Consider the following 20,783-nt stretch of genomic DNA (forward strand, 5'->3'; position numbering starts at 1 on the left):
TTCAAGGGACACAGGTGGCGCTGTGGGTTAAACCACAGAGCCTAGGGCTTGCCGATCAGAAGGTCAGCGGTTCGAATCCTCGTGACGGGGTGAGCTCCCATTGCTCGGTCCCTGCTCCTGCCAACCTAGCAGTTCCAAAGCATGTCAAAGTGCAAGTAGATAAATAGGTACCGCTCCAGCGGGAAGGTAAACGGCGTTTCCGTGCGCTGCTCTAGTTCGGCAGAAGCGGCTTTGTCATGCTGGCCTCAAGACCCGGAAGCTGTATGCCAGCTCCCTTGGCCAATAAAGCGAGATGAGCGCCGCAACCCCAGAGTCGCCCATGGCTGGACCTTACGGTCAGGGGTCCCTTTACCTTTACAAGATTCAAGGGTCATCTTGTTTTGACAATCTTTTGTAAGCCGCTTAGAAGAGCAGGGTGTAAGTATTCTAAAGAAATATAAATAAGCCTCCTCTTTGGGAGGGAGGGCACCAGGGCATGAGAGAGGTTATCATAAGAAGAGACTGCTGGATCAGGCCACTGGAGCACCTAGCCCACTGTCATGGGTTATGCTCCTGAATGCCAGCCGCAGGGTGCCACAGGAGGGGAGAGGGCTCTTGCCTGTGGGTTTCCCACTGACATCTGGGTGGCCGGACTAGATGGGCCACTGGTCTGATCCAGCAGCAGCTTCTTATGTCATGCTTCAACAATGCCATTTCGCCAGCCCTTGAATGCAAGTCCAAGCCACCCACCAAGTGACCTTGAGGGGCATTTAATTGGATGCATCTCCAGGCTAAGGTTTTATACCATTTAATGGACCGAGATCACCAGCACGGCAATATGAAACCTTTCAAAGCATGCAACATCGATCATGACAAGAGAGAACAAGAGACATAATTTTTTTAATCAGCTCGCGTTTAAAGAAGCGGGAAACAAGCTTGAATCACACACAGAACTCCCAGAGCTTAAAACGTTCAGAATCAACCACAGCGAGTAAGGGAAGGGCGCAACTGGCCGTGGCCTTTCAAGGGGGGTGGGGGAAAGCGAGACGGTGGTTAACCCAGGCACTTAATTTCTGGCCTGGAGGTGTATCTGCTGATGCTTTCGCTTTGCTTCCCTTCTCTGAACATCGAAGCCCGAGGAGGTAAAAAGCCCCGTGTGACGCAAGAACTTGAGACCGACGATTTAACGAGCCGGTTAGTCCAATTTGAAGAAGAGCTGCTGCCTCGCTGGCCTTCGGCGTCTGGTTTGCAGGGCGACCAAGAAGCTGAGACTCTCATCTTGACATAGGGGTTTTTGTGGAGGTGGCCCAGTAGCCATTGCAAACATAACACAGTCTGGGGGGCAATGGCAACAGAGTTAACCAGCAACGCCCAGAGAGTCCTAGGGTGGGCCAAGGGTGATCAAAGCAACTTCTGATCTCATTTTGTTTAATTCACGAAAGGTGGATCCAGCAAAAAAGAAACGTACAGCTCTCTTCTCGACCTGTGATGCTCGCCGACCTTTCCTGGTGGCGGAAACGTGAAGCTGGATTGCTGGCCCGTCTTTTCGCGAGATGCGTTTGGGAAGGACGTGCCGCTGCATCTTCCGCTGCGTCCAAGCAGCACCCCCCCTAGCCCCGGGGCACTTGATGTCATGCCCAGGCTGGGAGAGCACTGGACTGGAAAGGCAAGAGAAGAGACTGGCTATAAATAGGAGTTTGGGGGGCAGAGGGGGAAGAAAGGGATGAGGCAAAGCTCTATAAATAGAAAGGAAGAGGCCTGGGCTGGCAAAGGACTGTGTGCCATGGTCAGGAGGGGAAGGAAGAGGGGCTCTTGGGGTCCCAACCAAAGGGGAATACGCAATGGGACAAAAGGTGGAGCCGTGGGTCAAGGGGCGGTGGAGGGAACGGAGGAAAGCACTGCGGAGAAAGCCACTGTCCAAAAGGTATCCAAGCTCAGAGTTCTGGTTTGGGCCACAAGTCCGTTATGGTTGAGGTGCAGGGAATGACTGTTGTTCTGACGATGGCACACCCAGAAGAAAGTGCCAAGCTCGCTGCCAGACACTACTCCACGTGCATCGTGGGAACTGTAGTATTTACAGCAACGGAACGGGAAAAGGCAAGCACCCACCCGCACCACTTAGCCTGCCCGAGCTGAGAAGAAGGGCAGCCCACGGATGAAGCTGTCCAGCTTGCTCCGAAAGAGCTCGCTCTGGATGTTCTCGTTCAAGCTGCACAGAGGGTTTTTGACCACATACTCCACGTAGATCTAGGGAGGAGAGGGAAGAAGCTGGTTGAAAGGAGAATCACGAGGTCAGTGAGATGAGAATACCCCTCCTCCCCTCTGGACCCCAACTGAAACAGCTTCAGGGGAAATGAAAAACAAACATTGGGAGACCTGCCGCTCCAAAAGAGATTTCTATTTTGACTAACCCCAGTGACTGATGTTTCGTTCTTACTTTGGGATCATTCACACTTCTCTCAGGACAGCAGCAGATACCCTAAGAGTACCACTCTCCCTGCTGCCAACACAGAAGTGGGAAATAAAGGACTCCCGTCTGTTTTGGCATGTTGGCAACCACTGAGTCAAAGCAACTGCTGGAGTGAAGTGCAGCTGGACAAGGAAGGGGGCAAATGCACTGGAGGAGATGAATGAAAGGCCCAGAGGAAGCAGGAGTCTGGGCTCCTTTCTGAAAGGCTGCACCCCTAAACCCTAATCTGGTGGTCTCTCAAAATCAGGTAACTGCTGTTTAACAAAAAATATACAGAGCTTTGGCCTGACCAGTTGATCTATTTCACCTGCTGCTACCTCTCTCTCTCTCTCTCATTTTTTACTCAATTTACCCATAAAATATAAAAAGTACACCAACAGAAAAAATTCAGTACTGGGGAAAAATAACAAAATTTAAATACTGCATTCATAATCACTATACAGTCACATCTTGGAAGTCAAACAGAATCCGTTCCAGAAGTCCGTTCGAATTCCAAAATGTTCAGAAACCAAAGCGCGGCTTCTGATTGGCTGCAGGAAGCTCCTGCAGCCAATCGGAAGCTGCGGAAGCCCGTCGGGAATTCGGCTTGCAAAAGAACATTCAAAAACCGGAACACTCACTTCCGGGTTTTGATTGTTTGGGAGCCAAGGTGTTTGAGATCCAAGGTATGACTGTACATAAACCACTCCCTGCCCCCCCCCCCCGCCATTCTGATAACATGCCCATAGTTAACAGAAATTACCCATGGTTAACTTCTAGTGCTATTAACCAAAGGCCTGAAAACATAACAAAACCTTAGCTCACCCTTCCCCAGCCTGGCGCCCTCCAGGCAGTTTGAACTGGGGGGTGGGAGTTGCAGCCCCAAATATCAGGAAGGCAACAGGCTGGTGGGGGCCAAATCAGACCCTCTTTAGAAACCAGAGGCATATCCCTCTCCCCGCTAATATCTCCACCGTACACAATAATCAGCTTTCCCAGCCTGGGTCCTCAGACATTCTTGGACTAGAAGTCCCATCATACCTGGCCCTGCTTCAGGTATGATGGGAGTTGTAGTCCAACAGCATCTAGAGACCCACGGTTGAGGACGGCTGCTGTAGGACACACCCTCCCGGTGGCCTCCAGCTGTTGCTGGACTCCCAGCCTCCATCAACCCCAACCAGCGCAACCGAGGGTCAGTGAAAGTGATGGTGGGCATTGCAGGACAACGTCTGGAAGGCGCCAGATTGGAGGCGGCTGGGGGAATAACCCCTCTAGGACCTGCGCTTGCTACGGCCTCGGTTCAGTATACCTGAAGGAGTGTCTCCACCTCCATCGTCCAGCCCGGACACTTAGGTCCAGCACCAAGGACCTTCTGGCGATTCCCTCGCTGCGAGAAGCCAAGTTACAGGGAACCAGGCAGGGGGCCTTCTTGGTAGTGGCGCCCGCCCTGTGGAACGCCCTCCCACCAGATGTCAAAGAGAAAAATAACTACCAAACTTTTAGAAGACATCTAAAGGCAGCCCTGTTTAGGGAAGCTTTTAATGTTTAATAGGTTATTGTATTTTAGTGTTTTGTCGCCCAGAGTGGCTGGGGGGACCCAGCCAGATGGGTGGGGTATAAATAATAAATTATTATTATGCCTTTGCTTATGCGAACATAGCTTTGGTGTTTACGCAGAACCATTTAGCAAATGAGCGGCGGTGGCAGCGGGTGCCATGTGAATACTCCTCTTCCTTCACTGCAGAGTCGTTTGGAGGGTATCTGTACACAGGAGAGCCATCCTAGGGATTATCATGGGATGGGGAGCAGGGGAGGAGGTGGCACCCCCCCCCCAATTCCGACTCACATAGCTGTAGATCTGATGCAGGATATCTCGGATGTTGCCCACCCCTAAGTCTGTGTTCATCACCACCTTGAGTCCCGTGGGCGTCTCATAGTAGTGAAGCTTGTACTTGCTGGTCTGGAAGGCGAGGAAGCCGTCTTTCCTGGGGTGCAAGGAATTAAGGAGAACTGGAGGAAGGAGACGCCAGGCAAAGGCAGCAGGCTAAGCCCCCTCCCTCCCAAACAAGTTTTACTCCTTAAGGACCGTATTTTTCGCTCTATAGGACGCACCGGACCATAGGAGGGGGAGAACGGGGGGGGGGGGACATTTTTTTTCTTGTTCTCCCCCTCTAAAACAAGGTGCGTTCAAGGTGCGTTCACCCGAAGCCTCTGGAGCTCAGCTGGAGCTCCCGCTGGGCTCCGGAGGCTTTGGGTTCCTTTCGACCTGCTCTTTGGGGCTGGCGGGGGGGGGGGGGAAGCACTGCTTTCCCCCACCGCCAGCCTCCAAACCAGGTCGGGGAGCAGCGCAGAGGCGGCGCGCCACCTTCCCGCTGCCCTCTGAGCTTGTGGGGCTGGTGGTGGGGGGAAGCATTGCAGCCTTCCCCCCACCTTCATACAGCCTTCGTAGCCTCTGCAGCGTAGCGGGGTGAAGGCTTTGCGCAGCCATCCGCAAGCTAGAACAGTGAGACGGAGTGCTCCGCACCATTCTGTCTGCAGGGACAGCCTTTGTAGCCTCCGCAGGGCAGCGGGATGAAGGCACCCCGCTGCCCTCCGGAGGCTTTGCGCAGCTAACCCCAAGCTAGAACAGCGAGACGGAGCGCTGCGCAGCTTTGGACTTAGCCACGCAGCCTGCATTCGCTCTATAGGATGCACACACATTTCCCCTTAGTTTTTGGAGGGGGGAAAGTGCGTCCTATAGAGCGAAAAATATGGTAGATAATGCTAGTTCCCCCACTCCACGTGAATGAAAAAGGATTCAGTCAGGCTCCCTCTGTCAAAAAACCGCAAGAGTGATACTTTTGAGGCTGCTGTTTAAGCAGAAAGGATACATGTCCACAGGGCTCATCTTGCTAACGAAGGAGCGGATGGAGAAGAGCATGCCATACATCAGCTTGAACTCCTGCAGGGAGGGAGGGAGAGAGAGAGAAAGAAAATGAATGTGTTCACAGGGAGAATGGGGTGAGATTCCATGGCAAGGATGAAGAACTCCGTCATGCTCATTTGCTCTGCTCTGGCGCCACCCTGTGGCTAACCGTACAAGGACATCCATGGCACAGAAACCACAGACAAAGCCAACGGGACCCTTAAGAGATACAGTGGTGCCTCGCAAGACGAAATTAATTCGTTCTGCGAGTTTTGTCGTCTTGCGGTTTTTTTCGTCTTGCGAAGCACGGTGTCGGGAAAGTTTTGGAAAAGCTTCAAAAATCACCAAAGTCTTTAAAAACCTCAAAAAAGGCTACCACACCGCGTTCTATGAGTTGCTCCTCGAAGTCAAGTCGCAACTGTATTAACGGTGTTAAGAAAAAGGAAACAAACTTGCAAGACGTTTCCATCTTGCGAAGCAAGCCCATAGGGAAAATCGTCTTGCGAAGCAGCTCAAAAAACAAAAAACCCTTTCGTCTAGCGAGTTTTTTGTCTTGCGAGGCATTCGTCTTGCGAGGCACCACTGTAATCAATGCAACTGATAGACATTAGGGTACGATATGTTACAGCAACAGTAGTGCCTAGGAAAGTTAACCCATAACATGTGCAAAGCAGACTTGCATCATAGCCAAAACTAACTCACTAAAAAACCCCAAAATACAAAATATTCCTTCTGAAGCTGAATCTAGGAATATACAGTGGTACCTCGGGTTAAGTACTTAATTCGTTCCCGAGGTCCGTACTTAATCTGAAACTGTTCTTAACCTGAAGCACCACTTTAGCTAATGGGGCCTCCTGCTGCTGCCGCGCCGCCGGAGCACGATTTCTGTTCTCATCCTGAAGCAAAGTTCTTAACCTGAAGCACTATTTCTGGGTTAGCGGAGTCTGTAACCTGAAGCGTATGTAACCCGAGGTACCACTGTACTGTAGAGATGATTGCTTCACAAAGACCAACTTTACTAGGGGGAATTTCTAATGGTTGGTTACTGAATGTAATCCTCTGGCCTCTTGAGCGCCTCTTCAAGAAACAGAACGTCTTATCTGATGTGAATCACCCAAAGTCACATAACCAGCAGAACTTCCCCATATGGAGCTTGCTGTTCCCCTGGAAGCTTCAACACCGGAATCCCCCAAATTAGAAAGTGGCAGCTGCTAAAGGCTGCTAAACTCATAGTATCATTCAAGCTAGGAAGCTTTTGAACTTTTCTTTTTACTCACACCCTTCCCTCTCCCTGCCCCATGCACAGCAGGTGGTGCTGTGGGTTAAACCACAGAGCCTAGGACTTGCCGATCAGAAGGTCGGCGGTTCAAATCTCCGCGACGGGGCGAGCTCCCGTTGCTCGTTCCCTCCTCCTGCCAACCTAGCAGTTTGAAAGCACGCCAGTGCAAGTAGATAAATAGGTACCACTCCAGCGGGAAGGTAAACAGCGTTTCCGTGCGCTGCTCTGGTTCGCCAGAAGCGGCTTAGTCATGCTGGCCACATGACCCGGAAGCTGTACGCCAGCTCCCTCGGCCAATAAAGCGAGATGAGTGCCCATAGTCGGTCACGACTGGACCTAATGGTCAGGGGCCCCTTTACCTTTACCTTAGAAGTGTGATGTTGCTGAACAATCCCCTTCCATGGAAGAATTACACTTTACACTTCAGGGTCCCTGCCACGCTCACAGTGCTAAATGTGTCTTAGAACAGGCTTGCAATGTTGCATAAAAGGAAAACATCCTCACATTTCCCCCTTCTCCTCTGCTGAATGTGTATTGTCATTCTGTGGCACAAGAATGATTCCCCTTTGCTGGCTTACCTGGGGCAGAAGTTCCTCCAAGGCAAAACAGCGCCTACCCACAGCGCTCTGCTCTCCTCCAAATAAGGAAGAGGGCACTGGAACACTATTTCAACTGTGTGTCCTGATCAGGGGCAAAGCACATGGGCCTAGGAATGGCCTCGGACTTGACTGAGCTGCATGGATCCAGGATATAAGGCAGCTTTCTATTCTTTTTCCAGCTAGGGGAGAGATCGCTGCAGTCATACCTTGGATCTCAAATGCCTTGGCTCCCGAACAAATCGGCTCCCAAACAATCAAAACCCAAAGTGAGTGTTCCGGTTTTCGAATTATTTTTGAAAGCCGAACGTCCGGAGCGGACTGGAGCTTCCTGCAGCCAATCAGAAGCCACGCTTTGGTTTCTGAACGTTTTGGAAGTCAAACCAAGTTCCGGAATGGATTCCGTTCGACTTCCAAGATACGACTGTACTTACTCCTGCTTTCGCTCTTCAATGGCAGGAGGAAGGCAGCCAGCGCAAAGCTGTTCCTATCCCTGGTTTGAAGAAGCACTGGGAAGCTAAAGTGGGTTTGCTGGTGGTGGTTTTAAATGGGCAGAAAAGGTAGTCAGGATATCACTGCACAGCTGCTGATTAATCTTTCACTTAGTTTAAGCATCACACTTTTAAAAAAATTACTTGCCAGCTTAGTTGTGCCCACTTGGAACAGAGCCATCATTTCAAGGCTCTGCACCACGCAAGATTAACCGAGGTAGAAACTAAGTAACTTGCAGAACACTGCAGTTTGGTTTCCCTCACCTCTGAACAGGCTCCCCCCCCACGCCCAAATCTAGAGTGGGTGGGCAGAGATTAATAATAATAATATTAATAATTATTATTATTTATTATTTATACCCCGCCCATCTGGCTGAGTTTCCCCAGCCACTCTGGGCGGCTCCCAATCAAGCGTTTAAAACAATACAGCATTAAATATTAAAAAATTCCCTGAACAGGGCTGCCTTCAGATGTCTTTTAGAAAGAAGATAGCTGCTTATTTCCTTCACATCTGAAGGGAGGGCGTTTCACAGGGCGGGCGCCACTCCAGAGAAGGCCCTCTGTCTGGTTCCCTGTAACCTCACTTCTCGCAATGAGGGAACCGCCAGAAGGCCCTCGGCGCTGGATCTCGGTGTCCAGGCTGAACGATGGGGGTGGAGACGCTCCTTCAGGCATACAGGACCGAGGCCGTTTAGGGCTTTAAAGATCCCAGTAAGAGACTGGTGCACTGCATAGTTAAACTATGGAACTCGCTCCCACAGGAGGCAGTGATGGCCACCAACCAACAGATGGTTTAAAAAGAGGATTAGACAAACTCTTGGAGGAGAAGGGCTATCAACTGACTCTAGCCATGATGCCTATTGTCTGCCTCCATGGTCAGAGGCAGCAATGCTTCTGAATACCATTTGCTGGAAGCAGCAGGAGGGGAGAGGGATCTTGTGCTTGAATCCTGTTTGTGAGTTTCCCACTGAAACATCTGATTGGCCATTGTGAGAACAGGATAGGTCACTGGCCTGATCCAGCAGGGCTCTTCCTATAGTTATAAGTAAAAAATTGCTCCCTTTCCCTTATGGGGTATTACGGAGCCCATATAGAGTCCTTAAGTGAGTTCCCTATCGGTAGGAGAAAAAAACAGAGGCCAACCAGAGTATATTGAGAAGCAAAGCGGCTAGTAAGCCTGATCTTTATTCAAGGAACTGTTGCAACAGGGTCCCCACTCACCACATGCAGGAGGGAGGAGAACCCTGAACAATGGTGTGCAAGCCCTTATATAGACTATTGAAATTGCCCACCCTGTAGCCCAAGACCACCCAAAACATCATGCATACATCACAGGAGGAGGCGGTCTACAGCAGAAATCCTGCCTGCCAGGATACCTGATAATGGTCATTGACTGCAGTGGAAGACTGGTTATTCTTTTGTAATGGTTAATACTTTAGTTCCTGAATCCAGGTCGCTGGATCACCCTATTCATACACCTATTCAAAGTCAGGATTTGCAAGCAAAAAGACTTTCCCCATTTGCCTCCCTTACTGCAGAGGAATATTTGAGGCCACTGGGAGAGTCAAAATGGCTTCAGGATTGCTCTCTGATACTATTTCAGACATATCGTATATTTAGATATGTGTGCATTTATGAATATTTACTCCATATTTGAGACCTTAAAATTCTTATAACACTATGTCCTTAGCAGGCTTAAGCCTTGGCATCCATATCTCAAGCCTAAAGTCTCACCTCGTCTTTAGAGATGCCAGCTTGCTTCTTCCGGTTCCACTCACTATAGTGCAGGCAGATTCCATTGCGGTCAAATATGTACAAATTATGCACCGTCATCTGCAAGGAAAGCGGGGAATCCATCATGCACACCTGGCATGGATACAGAGATCCCACCCATCACCAGGTCCAATTGCTTGTGGAGGCATTTAGTGGGGTCAGGAAAGGTGTGTGTCCCCACAAGGCATCCCCCCCACCCATGACCTCCTTTTGGGGCACCAAAAAGAGAGACGTGGCTCTTGGCAGGAGTGGTGCCAGCAATGTTGGCTTCCCAGAAAATTTCCTAGGCAATTTAGGGTTAGTTGTACAGGCTAATACGTGTGTCTAGAAAAAACTGTTTGCCCCAGAAAATTTTCTGATGCCCTGGAGAGTGATCTGTGAATGTTTATTTTTCTTGTATTTAGTAAACATTTGAATCGGCCAAGGCTTACCTAATACAGTGGTGCCCCGCAAGACGAAAAACCCGCTAGACGAAAGGGTTTTCCGTTTTTGAGTTGCTTCGCAAGACGATTTTCCCTATGGGCTTGCTTCGCAAGACGGAATCGTCTTGCGAGCCTTGCGATTTTTTTCGCTCCCCCCCCTTTTTCTAAGCCGCTAATAGCCTTTTAGCCGCTAAGCCGCTAATAGCGCTAATCTGCTAAGCGGGTTGCTTCGCAAGATGAAAAAACCGCTAGACGAAGAGACTCGCGGAACGGATTATTTTCGTCTTGCGAGGCACCACTGTATTTACTTGCAATTGGCACCCATTCACCATTACTAACAAACCTATGAAAACAATTGGGGGGGGGGTACAAGGCAGTGTGTGTGTGGGGGGGGATCCAGCCCACATCTTTGGGTTGCTGCCTGGGCAGAGGTAGGTTGAAAGTCCCCTCCACCTCCACTGCCCTGGGTGAAGCTGGGCTCGCTGGCATGAGCCAGAGTGTTTTCATGTTTGATGGAAGAAGCACATAAACTGCTTTCAGAAAGCATTAATTTTAATTTTCAACCTTCTGAAAATGTTAGGCAATGCTAAATAACAATAACAATGTAAGTGTTTGGCAATCATTTTGAATGATTTCTATGCAATATTACACACTTTTTACTTACCCAGCAAAACTAAATTGTGTCACTTTAACCAAAATCTCTTTTGGATTCCCAAGTCATGTTACATCTGTTTAGCACCCCTCACTTTTGGAATTCGAAAGTGGGGAAGTTAAACGCGCCCTGCTCCCCTCACCGCTCACTGTGGGGACGGAGAGGGGGTGGGTGGGCAGCGGGGACATTGCCGGGGTCAGCCTCCGATTCCCATCAGGAAGGATGGTCGCCGTTTTGGCCCCTCAGCGGGCTCCCCGTATTGAAGACCCTCCGGGGCCTACAGCCCCCGCCCCCATCCCTCAATACCGGAGTCTCACCTTCGTCTCTATGGCAACCCCCTCCCTGCCCGGCAGCTTCCGAATCCTCTTATACTTCCGGGAGGAGAGAGCGCGAGAGAGCGCGGTAGGGCATGCGCGCGCGCTGATTGGTCCACCGCTCGGCGCGTGCTCTTGTCACCGCGCTTCCGCCCGCCCGCGTCTCGTTCGGCGGCTCGCGCACGCGCGCTTTTCTCTTTCCCCGCCCCCCGCCCGGCGCGCTCTTGCCCTCAAGCAAAATGGCGGCGGCGGCCTCCCCGCCCTCCCTGCCAAGGTGGTTGCCAGGAGTTGCGTTGGCCTAAGCCAAATGAAAACCAAGCGTTGGTTGGTTTGGGTTTTGTATTTTTTTGTGTGTGCTATTTTTGAGGGCGGGCGGCGCGGCCTAGAGGTGGGCGAGCGCGGGACGGAAGGGGCGCGAGGGCGTTTAAAAAGGCGGGAAAGAACCGGGTCCGCGGGGGTGTGTGTGTGTGAGAAAGAGAGAGAGAATTAGGATTTACCTCAACGTTTTTTGGGGGAGGGGAGCGCAGTGTGGGCGGGGCCTGTGGCAGGTGCGAGGCGGGGGGGCAGGTGTGGGCGGGGCCAGAGCATTGTGGGTGGAGCTCCAGGGGGATTTGGGGGTGGGAATTTTAGGAGGGGGCCTGCCATTAAAACTGAGGTGGGGGCGCTTAAAGGGGAAGAGAGTGTGTGATGTGGGGGGAGGCATGCTTGGGGTTGTTTTCAGTTTTCAGAAAGTGAGTGGGGAGCTTTAAGGGGCAAGAAGAGGGATCCCTCTAGGGCAGGAGTGGGGGGCTGGTGGAGCAGGACCCTCCAGATGTTGCTGGACTACAGATCCCATTGCCCCTGGGCACTGGCTGTGGCTGATGGGACTTATAGTCCAGCAGCCTGGGTGGGGGGAGAGACCCACCCAGGTTCCCTGGATCCATAGAGCTTAAACCAAGTAGGAGTTGAACTCTTGCCATGTGCCCACCAGGTAAAAGGTAAAGGTACCCCTGCCCATACGGGCCAGTCTTGACAGACTCTAGGGTTGTGCTCCCATCTCACTCAAGAGGCCGGGGGCCAGCGCTGTCCGGAGACACTTCCGGGTCACGTGGCCAGCGTGACGAAGCTGCTCTGGCGAGCCAGCACCAGCGCAGCACACGGAAACGCCGTTTACCTTCCCGCCAGTAAGCGGTCCCTATTTATCTACTTGCACCCAGGGGTGCTTTCGAACTGCTAGGTTGGCAGGCGCTGGGACCGAGCAACGGGAGCGCACCCCGCCGCGGGGATTCGAACCGCCGACCTTTCGATCGGCAAGCCCTAGGCGCTGAGGCATTTACCCACAGCGCCACCCGCGTCCCTGTGCCCACCAGGAAATGGGGACTAACGCCACCATACAGGGCAAAGGCTAGCAGTGGCGCAGGGCAGGGCTTTTCTTCAGCTGGGATCCGACTCCTGATGTCACCTGTGTTCTTCCCGTTGTCCTTCTGTAAGCTCATTCTATGCCCCTAACGGCATGTTTTCTCTTCAGGGCATCAACTGAGAGCACCACCTGCCCAGTCCTGTTCCTGCAGCCCCAGGCGAGGCCTCTCCTTCCAGCATCTCCTTGCCGGCACTCTGGATGGTCCAGCATGTCTGAAAGCACCTTCCATCTCTCGGAGTCCTGTTGTCACGGGACACTCCGCATTATGACAAAGACTCTGGGCTTCTGAGCACAGAACTCCTGCAGCCTGCCCGGCTTGGGCAAAGGCTTTGGAACCACCACCTCCAACTGTACCCATGGCCGACAAGAGTGCCTGCAGGACTTTGAGCTCCTCCATCCACAGCGAGGATCTTCTGAGCGACATGGAGCTGCTGCCACCCTCGGCTCCTGCCACCCCAGGGCAAAAGGTCCCTTCCTCTCAGGCGGGCACCCCCTATACCTCCCAGGTGACGGCGCAGCTCTATGCCTCGCTGCACCAGAGCCGGCAGGCAGAGGCTCAGGCCCGCTCCCACCTGGAGAATCAGCACAGCTTGGGCCTCTCCAGGGAAGCGGAGGCCCCGGAAGTAGATCTGGACACTCTGGCGGAGGAGCTCAGCCACCGACTCTCGACCAGCGTGGAGGCCAGCACCTACAGGAAGGTGAGGAGGAGAGGTCATGTGGCTGGGGAGAGGCTGGAGACGCAGGATAAAATACCCAGGCCTCTTTCATTCTCTCCTGCAGGGACCTGCCGTCGAGTCCCGCCACATCTCTGAGATGGAGAACGTGCGCTGCCATCTGCAAGGCATGCTCCGTGGGTCCAGGGATGCTGCTCATGGTGAGAGTACCAAAATTTTTGTTGTCGTTTAGTCATGTCCGACTCTTTGTGACCCCATGGACCAGAGCACGCCAGGCCCTCCTGTCTTCCACTGCCTCCCGCAGTTTGGTCAAACTCATGCTGGTAGCTTTGAGAACACTGTCCCACCATCTCGTCCTCTGCCGTCCCCTTCTCCTTGGGCCCTCCATCTTTCCCAACATCAGGGTCTTTTCCAGGGAGTCTTCTCTTCTCACGAGGTGAGAAGTATTGGAGTCTCAGCTTCAGGATCTGTCCTTCCAGTGAGCACTCAGGGCTGATTTCCTTAAGAATGGATAGGTTTGATCTTCTTGCAGTCCATGGGACTCTCAAGAGTCTCCTCCAGCACCAGAATTCAAAAGCATCCATTCTTCGGCGATCAGCCTTCTTTATGGTCCAGCTCTCACTTCCATACATCACTACTGGGAAAACCATAGCTTTAACTATACAGCCCTTTGTTGGCAAGGTGATGTCTCTGCTTTTTAAGATGCTGTCTAGGTTTGTCATTGCTTTTCTCCCAAGAAGCAGGCGTCTTTTAATTTCGTGGCTGCTGTCACCATCTGCAGTGATCATGGAGCCCAAGAAAGTAAAATCTCTCACTGCCTCCATTTCTTCCCCTTCTATTTGCCAGGAGGTGATGGGCCCAGTGGCCATGATCTTGGTTTTTTTGATGTTGAGCTTCAGACTATATTTTGTGCTCTCCTCTTTCACCCTCATTAAAAAGTTATTTAATTCCTCCTCACTTTCTGCCATCAAGGTTGTGTCATCTGCATATCTGAGGTTGTTGATATTTCTTCCGGCGATCTTAATTCCGGCTAGGGATTCATCCAGCCCAGCCTTTCGCATGATGAATTCTGCATATAAGTTAAATAAGCAGGGAGACAATATACAGCCTTGTCGTACTCCTTTCCCAATTTTGAACCAATCAGTTGTTCCATATCCAGTTCTAACTGTAGCTTCTTGTCCCACATAGAGATTTCTCAGGAGACAGATGAGGTGATCAGGCACCCCCATTTCTTTAAGAACTTGCCATAGTTCAAGCCCCTTCGCCACGGCAAGGCAGTGATCCATGAAGGGGGTACCAAAAATAGGATTAAAAAAAAGCTTTTTGGATTTGATAGAGTTTGGATTTGATATCCCGCCTTTCACTCCCCTTCAGGAGTCTCAAAGCGGCTAACATTCTCCTTTCCCTTCCTCCCCCACAACAAACACTCTGTGAGGTGAGTGGGGCTGAGAGACTTCAAAGAAGCGTGACTGGCCCAAGGTCACCCAGCAGCTGCACGTGGAGGAGCGGGGAATTGAACCTGGTTCACCAGATTACGAGTCCACCGCTCTTAACCACTACACCACACTGTGGGGGAACATGGTCCAACCAGACATCCCTTTGGAGTGGCTCCCCTAATCCTGGTCCTTTTTACTCACTTCCCTGCATGGCACACTTCCACTGCCACCCACCTCTTGATCTCTCATCTCACCTCTGAATCTATAGCAGGTTCTCTCTAGCCAGCCTCCCAAGCAGGAACACTGGAAGTGGCCTTATACCAAAATCGGAGCCGGTTCTCCCTTCACCCCCAAAGCTGCTTCCGACCTGCAGACAACAATTTCCCCCTCTCTGCCTGCAGGGGATGCTGTGGCACTGCGGACTTTTGAGCGGAAAGACGATGACTCCTTTGAGAGTGACAGCACGACAGCCTTGCTCAAGTAAGTTCATCTCAGGACATGAACAGACTTCCTAGGCTCTGGGCAGCGGTTGGTGTGTTTTTCTAAAAAGAAAAATAGGTCCTGCTGCGCTGCGGAAGGCACAGCCTCTCGGAGGTGCTTTAGTGCAACCCTTTGAGCGCCAAAGCACATTCCAGGAAGGTGCCTGAGGATCATAAAAGTCGTGCCAGAGCAGAGGCATTTGGGCGCGATCCTTACGATTGCCAAAGCACCTTCTGGGAGAAGCGGTGGCAGTGAGATGGTGGCAGGGAAAAAGAGGTAGCAGTATGCTATACTGATGCGTACCGACCGAAAAAAGAGCATTTGCTCTGGGTCAGTTGCTATTATAGCCTTGAGGGGTTCCTGCTACACAGCTCTTCCCAGCCAGAAGCAGCTTCATCTCAGGAGACAGATAAACAACCCCATTTAAGCTCTTGGGTGAATTTCAGTTTCTGTCGAGGAGCCTTGATGTCTCGCCACATGCTGTTTTTTTTAAATCATTGGGGGCCTTTGACAACCATGGCTTGGTTTGCATGCTACATAAACCTTGGTTCAGTCCTGAGTCTTGGTAATGTGTATGAGTTTCTGATTGGTTCTGCTGGGTTCATTCAGAGGCTCATGAATGTCATGAGAAACCATGGTTCAGTGTTGCGTGCAGATCAGAATTTGCTTCCTCACACATTTGAAGGATGAATGGGGGTGCCTTCCCTTTAGCTAGGGTGCTGTTGTTTAGCCGTGACCGACTCTTCGTGACCCCCTGGACCAGAGCACGCCAGGCACTCCCGTCTTCCACTGCCTCCTGCAGTTTAGTCAAACCCATGCTGGTAGCTTCGAGAACACTGTCCCACCATCTCGTCCTCCGCCGTCCCCTTCTCCTTGCGCCCTCCATCTTTCCCAACATCAGGGTCTTTTCCAGGGAGTCATCTCTTCTCATGAGGTGGCCAAAGTACTGGAGCCTCAGCTTCAGATTCTGTCCTTCCAGTGAGCACTCAGGGCTGATTTCCTTCAGAATGGATAGGTATGATCTTCTTGCAGTCCATGGGACTCTCAAGAGTCTCCTCCAGCACCATAATTCAAAGCTAGGGTAGATGATCTCATACAAAGCTTATCTTTGGAGTGCACGGTTCTAGAGAGCAGAGGTGGGGAACTGGATCTGGCTGGTGGGCCAGATCCCTTAACTCCACTACCCTCTGCAGGTCACCAACTTATCAATCACATGACATCACAGTGATGTGATTCCCTAACCCCTGGGCTAGCATAGAGCCTGCGCTACACTTTGAAACCCTGTGGATCAGCTTTAAAGCACCACACAGAGCTCTGTGCCAGTCCCGAATATCAGCTGTTCTTGCATAGAGCAGTGTAGGCGCTTAAGCACCAACAACCAGCTGATTGTCAGGGCTTCACAGTGCGCCATGCAGGGCTTTGCAGGTGCGCCTGATTTGCAGCGCCTGCAGCCCCCCCTTTTTGGCTCAGTCCTGCCTGTACCTGCACCTCACATTGTGAGGTGGAACAGGTGGGCAAGGCTTGGCCAAACAAAGTCCTAAAAGGTAAAGGGACCCCTGACCATGAGGTCCAGTCGTGGACGACTCTGGGGTTGTGGCGCTCATCTCGCTTTATTGGCCGAGGGAGCCGGCGTACAGCTTCCGGATCAAGTGGCCAGCATGACTAAGCCGCTTCTGGCGAACCAGAGCAGCGCACGGAAATGCCGTTTACCTTCCCGCTGGAACGGTACCTATTTATCTACTTGCACTTTGACGTGCTTTCAAACTGCTAGATTGGCAGGAGCAGGGACGGAGCAATGGGAGGTCACCCCGTTGTGGGGATTCGAACCGCCGACCTTCTGATCGGCAAGTCCTAGGCTCTGTGGTTTAACCCACAGCGCCACCCGTGTCCCTAAGGCCCAGCTAATGAGGCCTGTGGGCCAGAAGTTACCCACGATAGAGAAATGCAGAGACCCCAGGATAGGAGCAATATTGTAAAAGGAGGATCAGTAGACAGACGACAGCCCTTGGGGTGAAAGGCCAGGAAGTGCTTCAGCCAACCCTTACACGTTGAGAGAGAGCAGGCTCTAGAACTCCTGGGTCCTTGTCCTGGCATTTCCTGGCATCTTGGGGATAGAAGATGCCGGAAGCTAAAGAGTGTCAGGAGGGTGGAGGGATTGATTGTGGCTGGTTTTGAAGGAGCCTCTGTTGCCTTCATGTCTCCTTTCCATTTGTCCCCTTAGCGCCAGGCCCCTGCAGGAGGTCTCTCCTCCTGGCTCCCTAGCTGGCTTCGAGCAACTATTTCCCCGCTACACCAGTCTGCGCATGGGCCAACTCCGTGAGCATCCGCCATATGCCGACTCCCACCTGCTGAAGGATTCTTTGGACAAAGAGCAAGCCCGGCGAAAGGTGAGTGGCACCTGACAGCTGGGGAGCCTGCCTGAAGGATTCACAAAGGATTGCGGGAGAATGAGGGAACCGGTGGCTGCTAGGACTGGGTCTGCTCTGTCCTCTTTTCCCCCCAAATTGCTTTTAAAAGTCACAGGCATTATCAAAGGTCAAAGATAGATTACAGCAAGGCAATGAATTGATTTTAGAATGTATTTCAATTAATTGATTGTGATTTTATGTAAAGCGTGTTACTTTTACTATTGTTAGCCGCTCTGAGCCTGGCTTTGGCTGGGGAGGGCGGGATATAAATAAAATTTTATTATTATTAGTAGTAGTAGTAATTAATTAAATAATTAAATAATTAAACAATTATTACTATTGTTATTAAGGGACGCGGGTGGCGCTGTGGGTAAAACCTCAGTGCCTAGGACTTGCCGATCGTATGGTCGGCGGTTCGAATCCCTGCGGCGGGGTGAGCTCCCGTCTTTTGGTCCCAGCTCCTGCCCACCTAGCAGTTCGAAAGCACCCCTAAGTGCAAATAGATAAATAGGTACCGCTTTATAGCGGGAAAGTAAACGGCGTTTCTGTGTGCTGCACTGGTGCTGGCTCGCCAGAACAGCTTCGTCACGTTGGCCACGTGACCCGGAAGTGTCTCCGGACAGCGCTGGCCCCCGGCCTCTTAAGTGAGATGGGCGCACAACCCTAGAGTCGGACACGACTGGCCCGTACGGGCAGGGGTACCTTTACCTTTAATATTGTCATTATTTATACCCTGCCCATCTGACTGGGTTTCCTCAGCCACTCTGGGCGGCTCCCAACAGAATGTTAAAAACACGATAAAAACGCGATGAACAAATAAAAATTTGCCACACTGATTTTTTTACTGATAAGAAATGCATTGGAAAATGAACAGATCACAATTAGGAATGTCCTCAGTATCACCTGGATGTTCTTGCTTTCATTTTGAAAAGATTTGCAAAAAGAAATTAATTTTTTGATACTATACTACACTGAAATGTTTGTTTGATTGTCCTTGAATCTTCCTGCCACACCTGCCATCCTCTCCTGCCACACCCTCCGAGAACCATTGCCCTAAACAAAGACATCCAACTGCTTGAGGATTTCTTTGCCGGGGAAAATATTCCACGCAGGCCGGTGTCTAGTGAAAATCGCAGCCTAGTCCATTGGCCCAGCGGCCTCCCACCCCCCCCTTCTCACCTGAGCCTTTCCTAATTGCCAGGATTACTGCTTTGCATTAGGCAACCAAAGAGGCTTGAAGGATGGACCAGTATGGCTGGAGGGGGGGCTATGAAGTAAGTGTCATGTGACCTGCGACTTTAAGTAAAGCTACTCGGACTTAGCCGGTATCATGGCCCATAATGAGCTTTCTGACCTTCCATCCACGTGCCCCCCTACATTCACCTTCAACATGGGCAGAGTTCCATGGGCAGTTAGGAAGACGGGATCAGGGCTGCAAGCTGCGGTTGTTGCTGAACTGTAACCTCTTCACGAAAGAAACCAGGAGTCCTGACTTCTCTGGGGAAAGGGATCCAGTAGAGCTGCTTTTCAGCAGCCCCTTCATCTCAGTGAATCACAATGCTGGAAGGGGCAACAGCCGTATCCCTGATATGTGTCCAAACCCTGCAGAAAAGCCTCTGCTTTAAAAGCGCACCACCTTTGGGGTCCACCGGTTTCACCGTCAAATCAAGGCTGCGTTTCCTGAATTTGCAAGGAAGCGACGCCTGAGTTTGTGTGTTCGTGTCAGCCCTGATCTTCAGCCAAAGGAAAGTGGAGCTGAACTTCCGGAGATCTTCAGAGTTCTCTGTGGCACCCGTTTCTTCTCCCACCTCCAAAAAGCTTGCCAAGTAAAAATAGATTTGGTGGTGTGTTTTTTTTTTAAAAAAAACAATTTTATGCAAAATCAGCAGGAGGCCATGAGACTTTGCTTTGGTTTCCATGATTCAGGATGCAGAATGTGGCTCTGTTCTGGGGCAGAACTTGAATCTATTAAGCTTCACACAGCCTGTATAGCCCTAGACATGACTGTATACTTGTGACACCATAATAACTCATCTAGAAAATAATAGCTCCAGCTTCACTAGCATGGATATGGGCACCTGCTCTTTTCACAATAGGTGGGGAATATCTACTCTTCCCCCCCCTCTTTAAGCTGGGGTGGACAGGCTTGACAACCATATGTCAGGAGTGCTCTGATGGTGTTTCCTGCTTGGCAGGGGGTTGGACTCGATGGCCCTTGTGGTCTCTTCCAACTCTATGATTCTATGATTCTAGGCTAAAGTCTTTGGGTGTGGTCTACTTTCCCTGTTGGGTTTTGGTCTCACTAGTTTCCAGTGGCCCAGCAATTACCGTATTTTTTGCTCTATAAAACTCACTTTTCCCCTCCTAAAAAGTAAGGGGAAATGTGTGTGCGTCTTATGGAGCGAATGCAGGCTGCGCAGCTATCCCAGAAGCCAGAACAGCAAGAGGGATTGCTGCTTTCACTGCACAGCGATCCCTCTTGCTGTTCTGGCTTCTGAGATTCTGAATATTTTTTTTCTTGTTTTCCTCCTCCAAAAACTAGGTGTGTCTTGTGGTCCAGTGCGTCTTATAGAGTGAAAAATACGGTAGTTTTCAGAATACAGGAATGCCTAACACAGAATCTTTCGAAGGGTGAAATAATTCCTCACTTGTGTCAGTTGCTCTTGAGTCGGCACTCATGGTCATGAATATATGAAGTGCCTTGCTGGATTGGACCGAAGCCCACATAGTGCAGCATTCTTTGCAGATAACCTAATAAAAACCTGCTAGATCAGGCCAGCTCCCATCTAGTCCAACATCCTGTTCTCACACTGGCCGACCAGATCCCTGTGGGAAACCTGCGAGCAGGATTGGAGCGCGGCCACCCTCCCTTCCTGTGATTTCTAGCAACTGGTATTTGCTTCCTCAAATTCTGGAGGCAGAGCACAGCCATTGCGAGCCCTCTCCGCAGTGAATTTGTCTAATCCTCTTTTAAAGTCATCTGGGTTGCTGGCCATCGCTGTCTCCTCTGGGAGGGAGTTCTGTAGTTTAACTGTGTGCTCCTTTTGTCCATCCTAAACTTCCAACATTCAGAGACCTGCTCAAGGGGAAGTTCTTTTTAGGTAAAGGGACCCCTGACCATTAGGTCCAGTCGTGGCCGACTCTGGGGTTGCGGCGCTCATCTCGCTTTATTGGCCGAGGGAGCTGGCGTACCGCTCATGTGGCCAGCATGACTAAGCCGCTTCTGGCGAACCAGAGCAACGCATGGAAATGCCGTTTACCTTCCCGCCGGAGCGGTACCTATTTATCTACTTGCACTTTGACGTGCTTTCGAACTGCTAGGTTGGCAGGAGCAGGGACTGAGCAACGGGAGCTCACCCCGTTGCAGGGATTTGAACCGCCGACCTTCTGATCGGCAAGCCCTAGGCTCTGTGGTTTAACCCACAGCACCACTCGCGTCCCTAGGCAGCTCTTAGGCTGTGCAAAAAAGGCGCAGGCACCTCATTTGTGCTCAACCCTTGCTTTTAATCCACTCTCCGGTGCATTT

At 51.2% G+C, this 20,783-nt stretch overlaps 2 protein-coding genes across 7 annotated transcripts in view; one reads left to right on the top strand and one right to left on the bottom strand.

Moving 5' to 3' along the window:
• Positions 1-860: 860 nt before the first annotated feature.
• On the bottom strand, positions 861-11,017 carry TRAPPC1 (trafficking protein particle complex subunit 1). 3 transcript variants are annotated; one of them, XM_028702144.2, is made up of 6 exons: positions 10,864-11,017; positions 9,434-9,532; positions 5,299-5,369; positions 4,275-4,413; positions 2,089-2,226; positions 861-1,637 (listed from the first exon to the last, which is right to left on the bottom strand). In XM_028702144.2, exons 2-5 carry the CDS (start codon positions 9,530-9,532, stop codon positions 2,098-2,100), a joined length of 438 nt encoding a protein of 145 aa, XP_028557977.2. In that variant the 5' UTR covers positions 10,864-11,017; the 3' UTR covers positions 861-1,637; positions 2,089-2,097. The 3 variants fall into 3 exon arrangements, with proteins under 3 accessions (XP_028557977.2, XP_028557976.2, XP_077772979.1); XM_028702143.2 differs by having other exon boundaries at positions 861-2,226; XM_077916853.1 differs by lacking the exon at positions 10,864-11,017 and adding an exon at positions 10,559-10,668 and having other exon boundaries at positions 861-2,226.
• Positions 11,018-11,059: 42 nt separating this feature from the next.
• The window catches only part of CNTROB (centrobin, centriole duplication and spindle assembly protein), a 35,927-nt gene continuing 26,203 nt past the window's right edge, over positions 11,060-20,783 (top strand). For all 4 annotated transcript variants that reach the window (XM_077916849.1, XM_077916850.1, XM_077916851.1 and 1 more), the window contains exons 1-5: positions 11,060-11,184; positions 12,368-12,957; positions 13,040-13,133; positions 14,771-14,849; positions 17,071-17,236. In XM_077916849.1, coding sequence (XP_077772975.1) covers positions 12,616-12,957; positions 13,040-13,133; positions 14,771-14,849; positions 17,071-17,236 — 681 coding nt within the window. In that variant the 5' untranslated portion in view covers positions 11,060-11,184; positions 12,368-12,615. The remainder of the gene's footprint in view (positions 11,185-12,367; positions 12,958-13,039; positions 13,134-14,770; positions 14,850-17,070; positions 17,237-20,783) is intronic.

This window comes from Podarcis muralis, chromosome 13, assembly GCF_964188315.1.
Source record: "Podarcis muralis chromosome 13, rPodMur119.hap1.1, whole genome shotgun sequence".
NCBI classification, from domain to species: Eukaryota; Metazoa; Chordata; class Lepidosauria; order Squamata; family Lacertidae; genus Podarcis; species Podarcis muralis.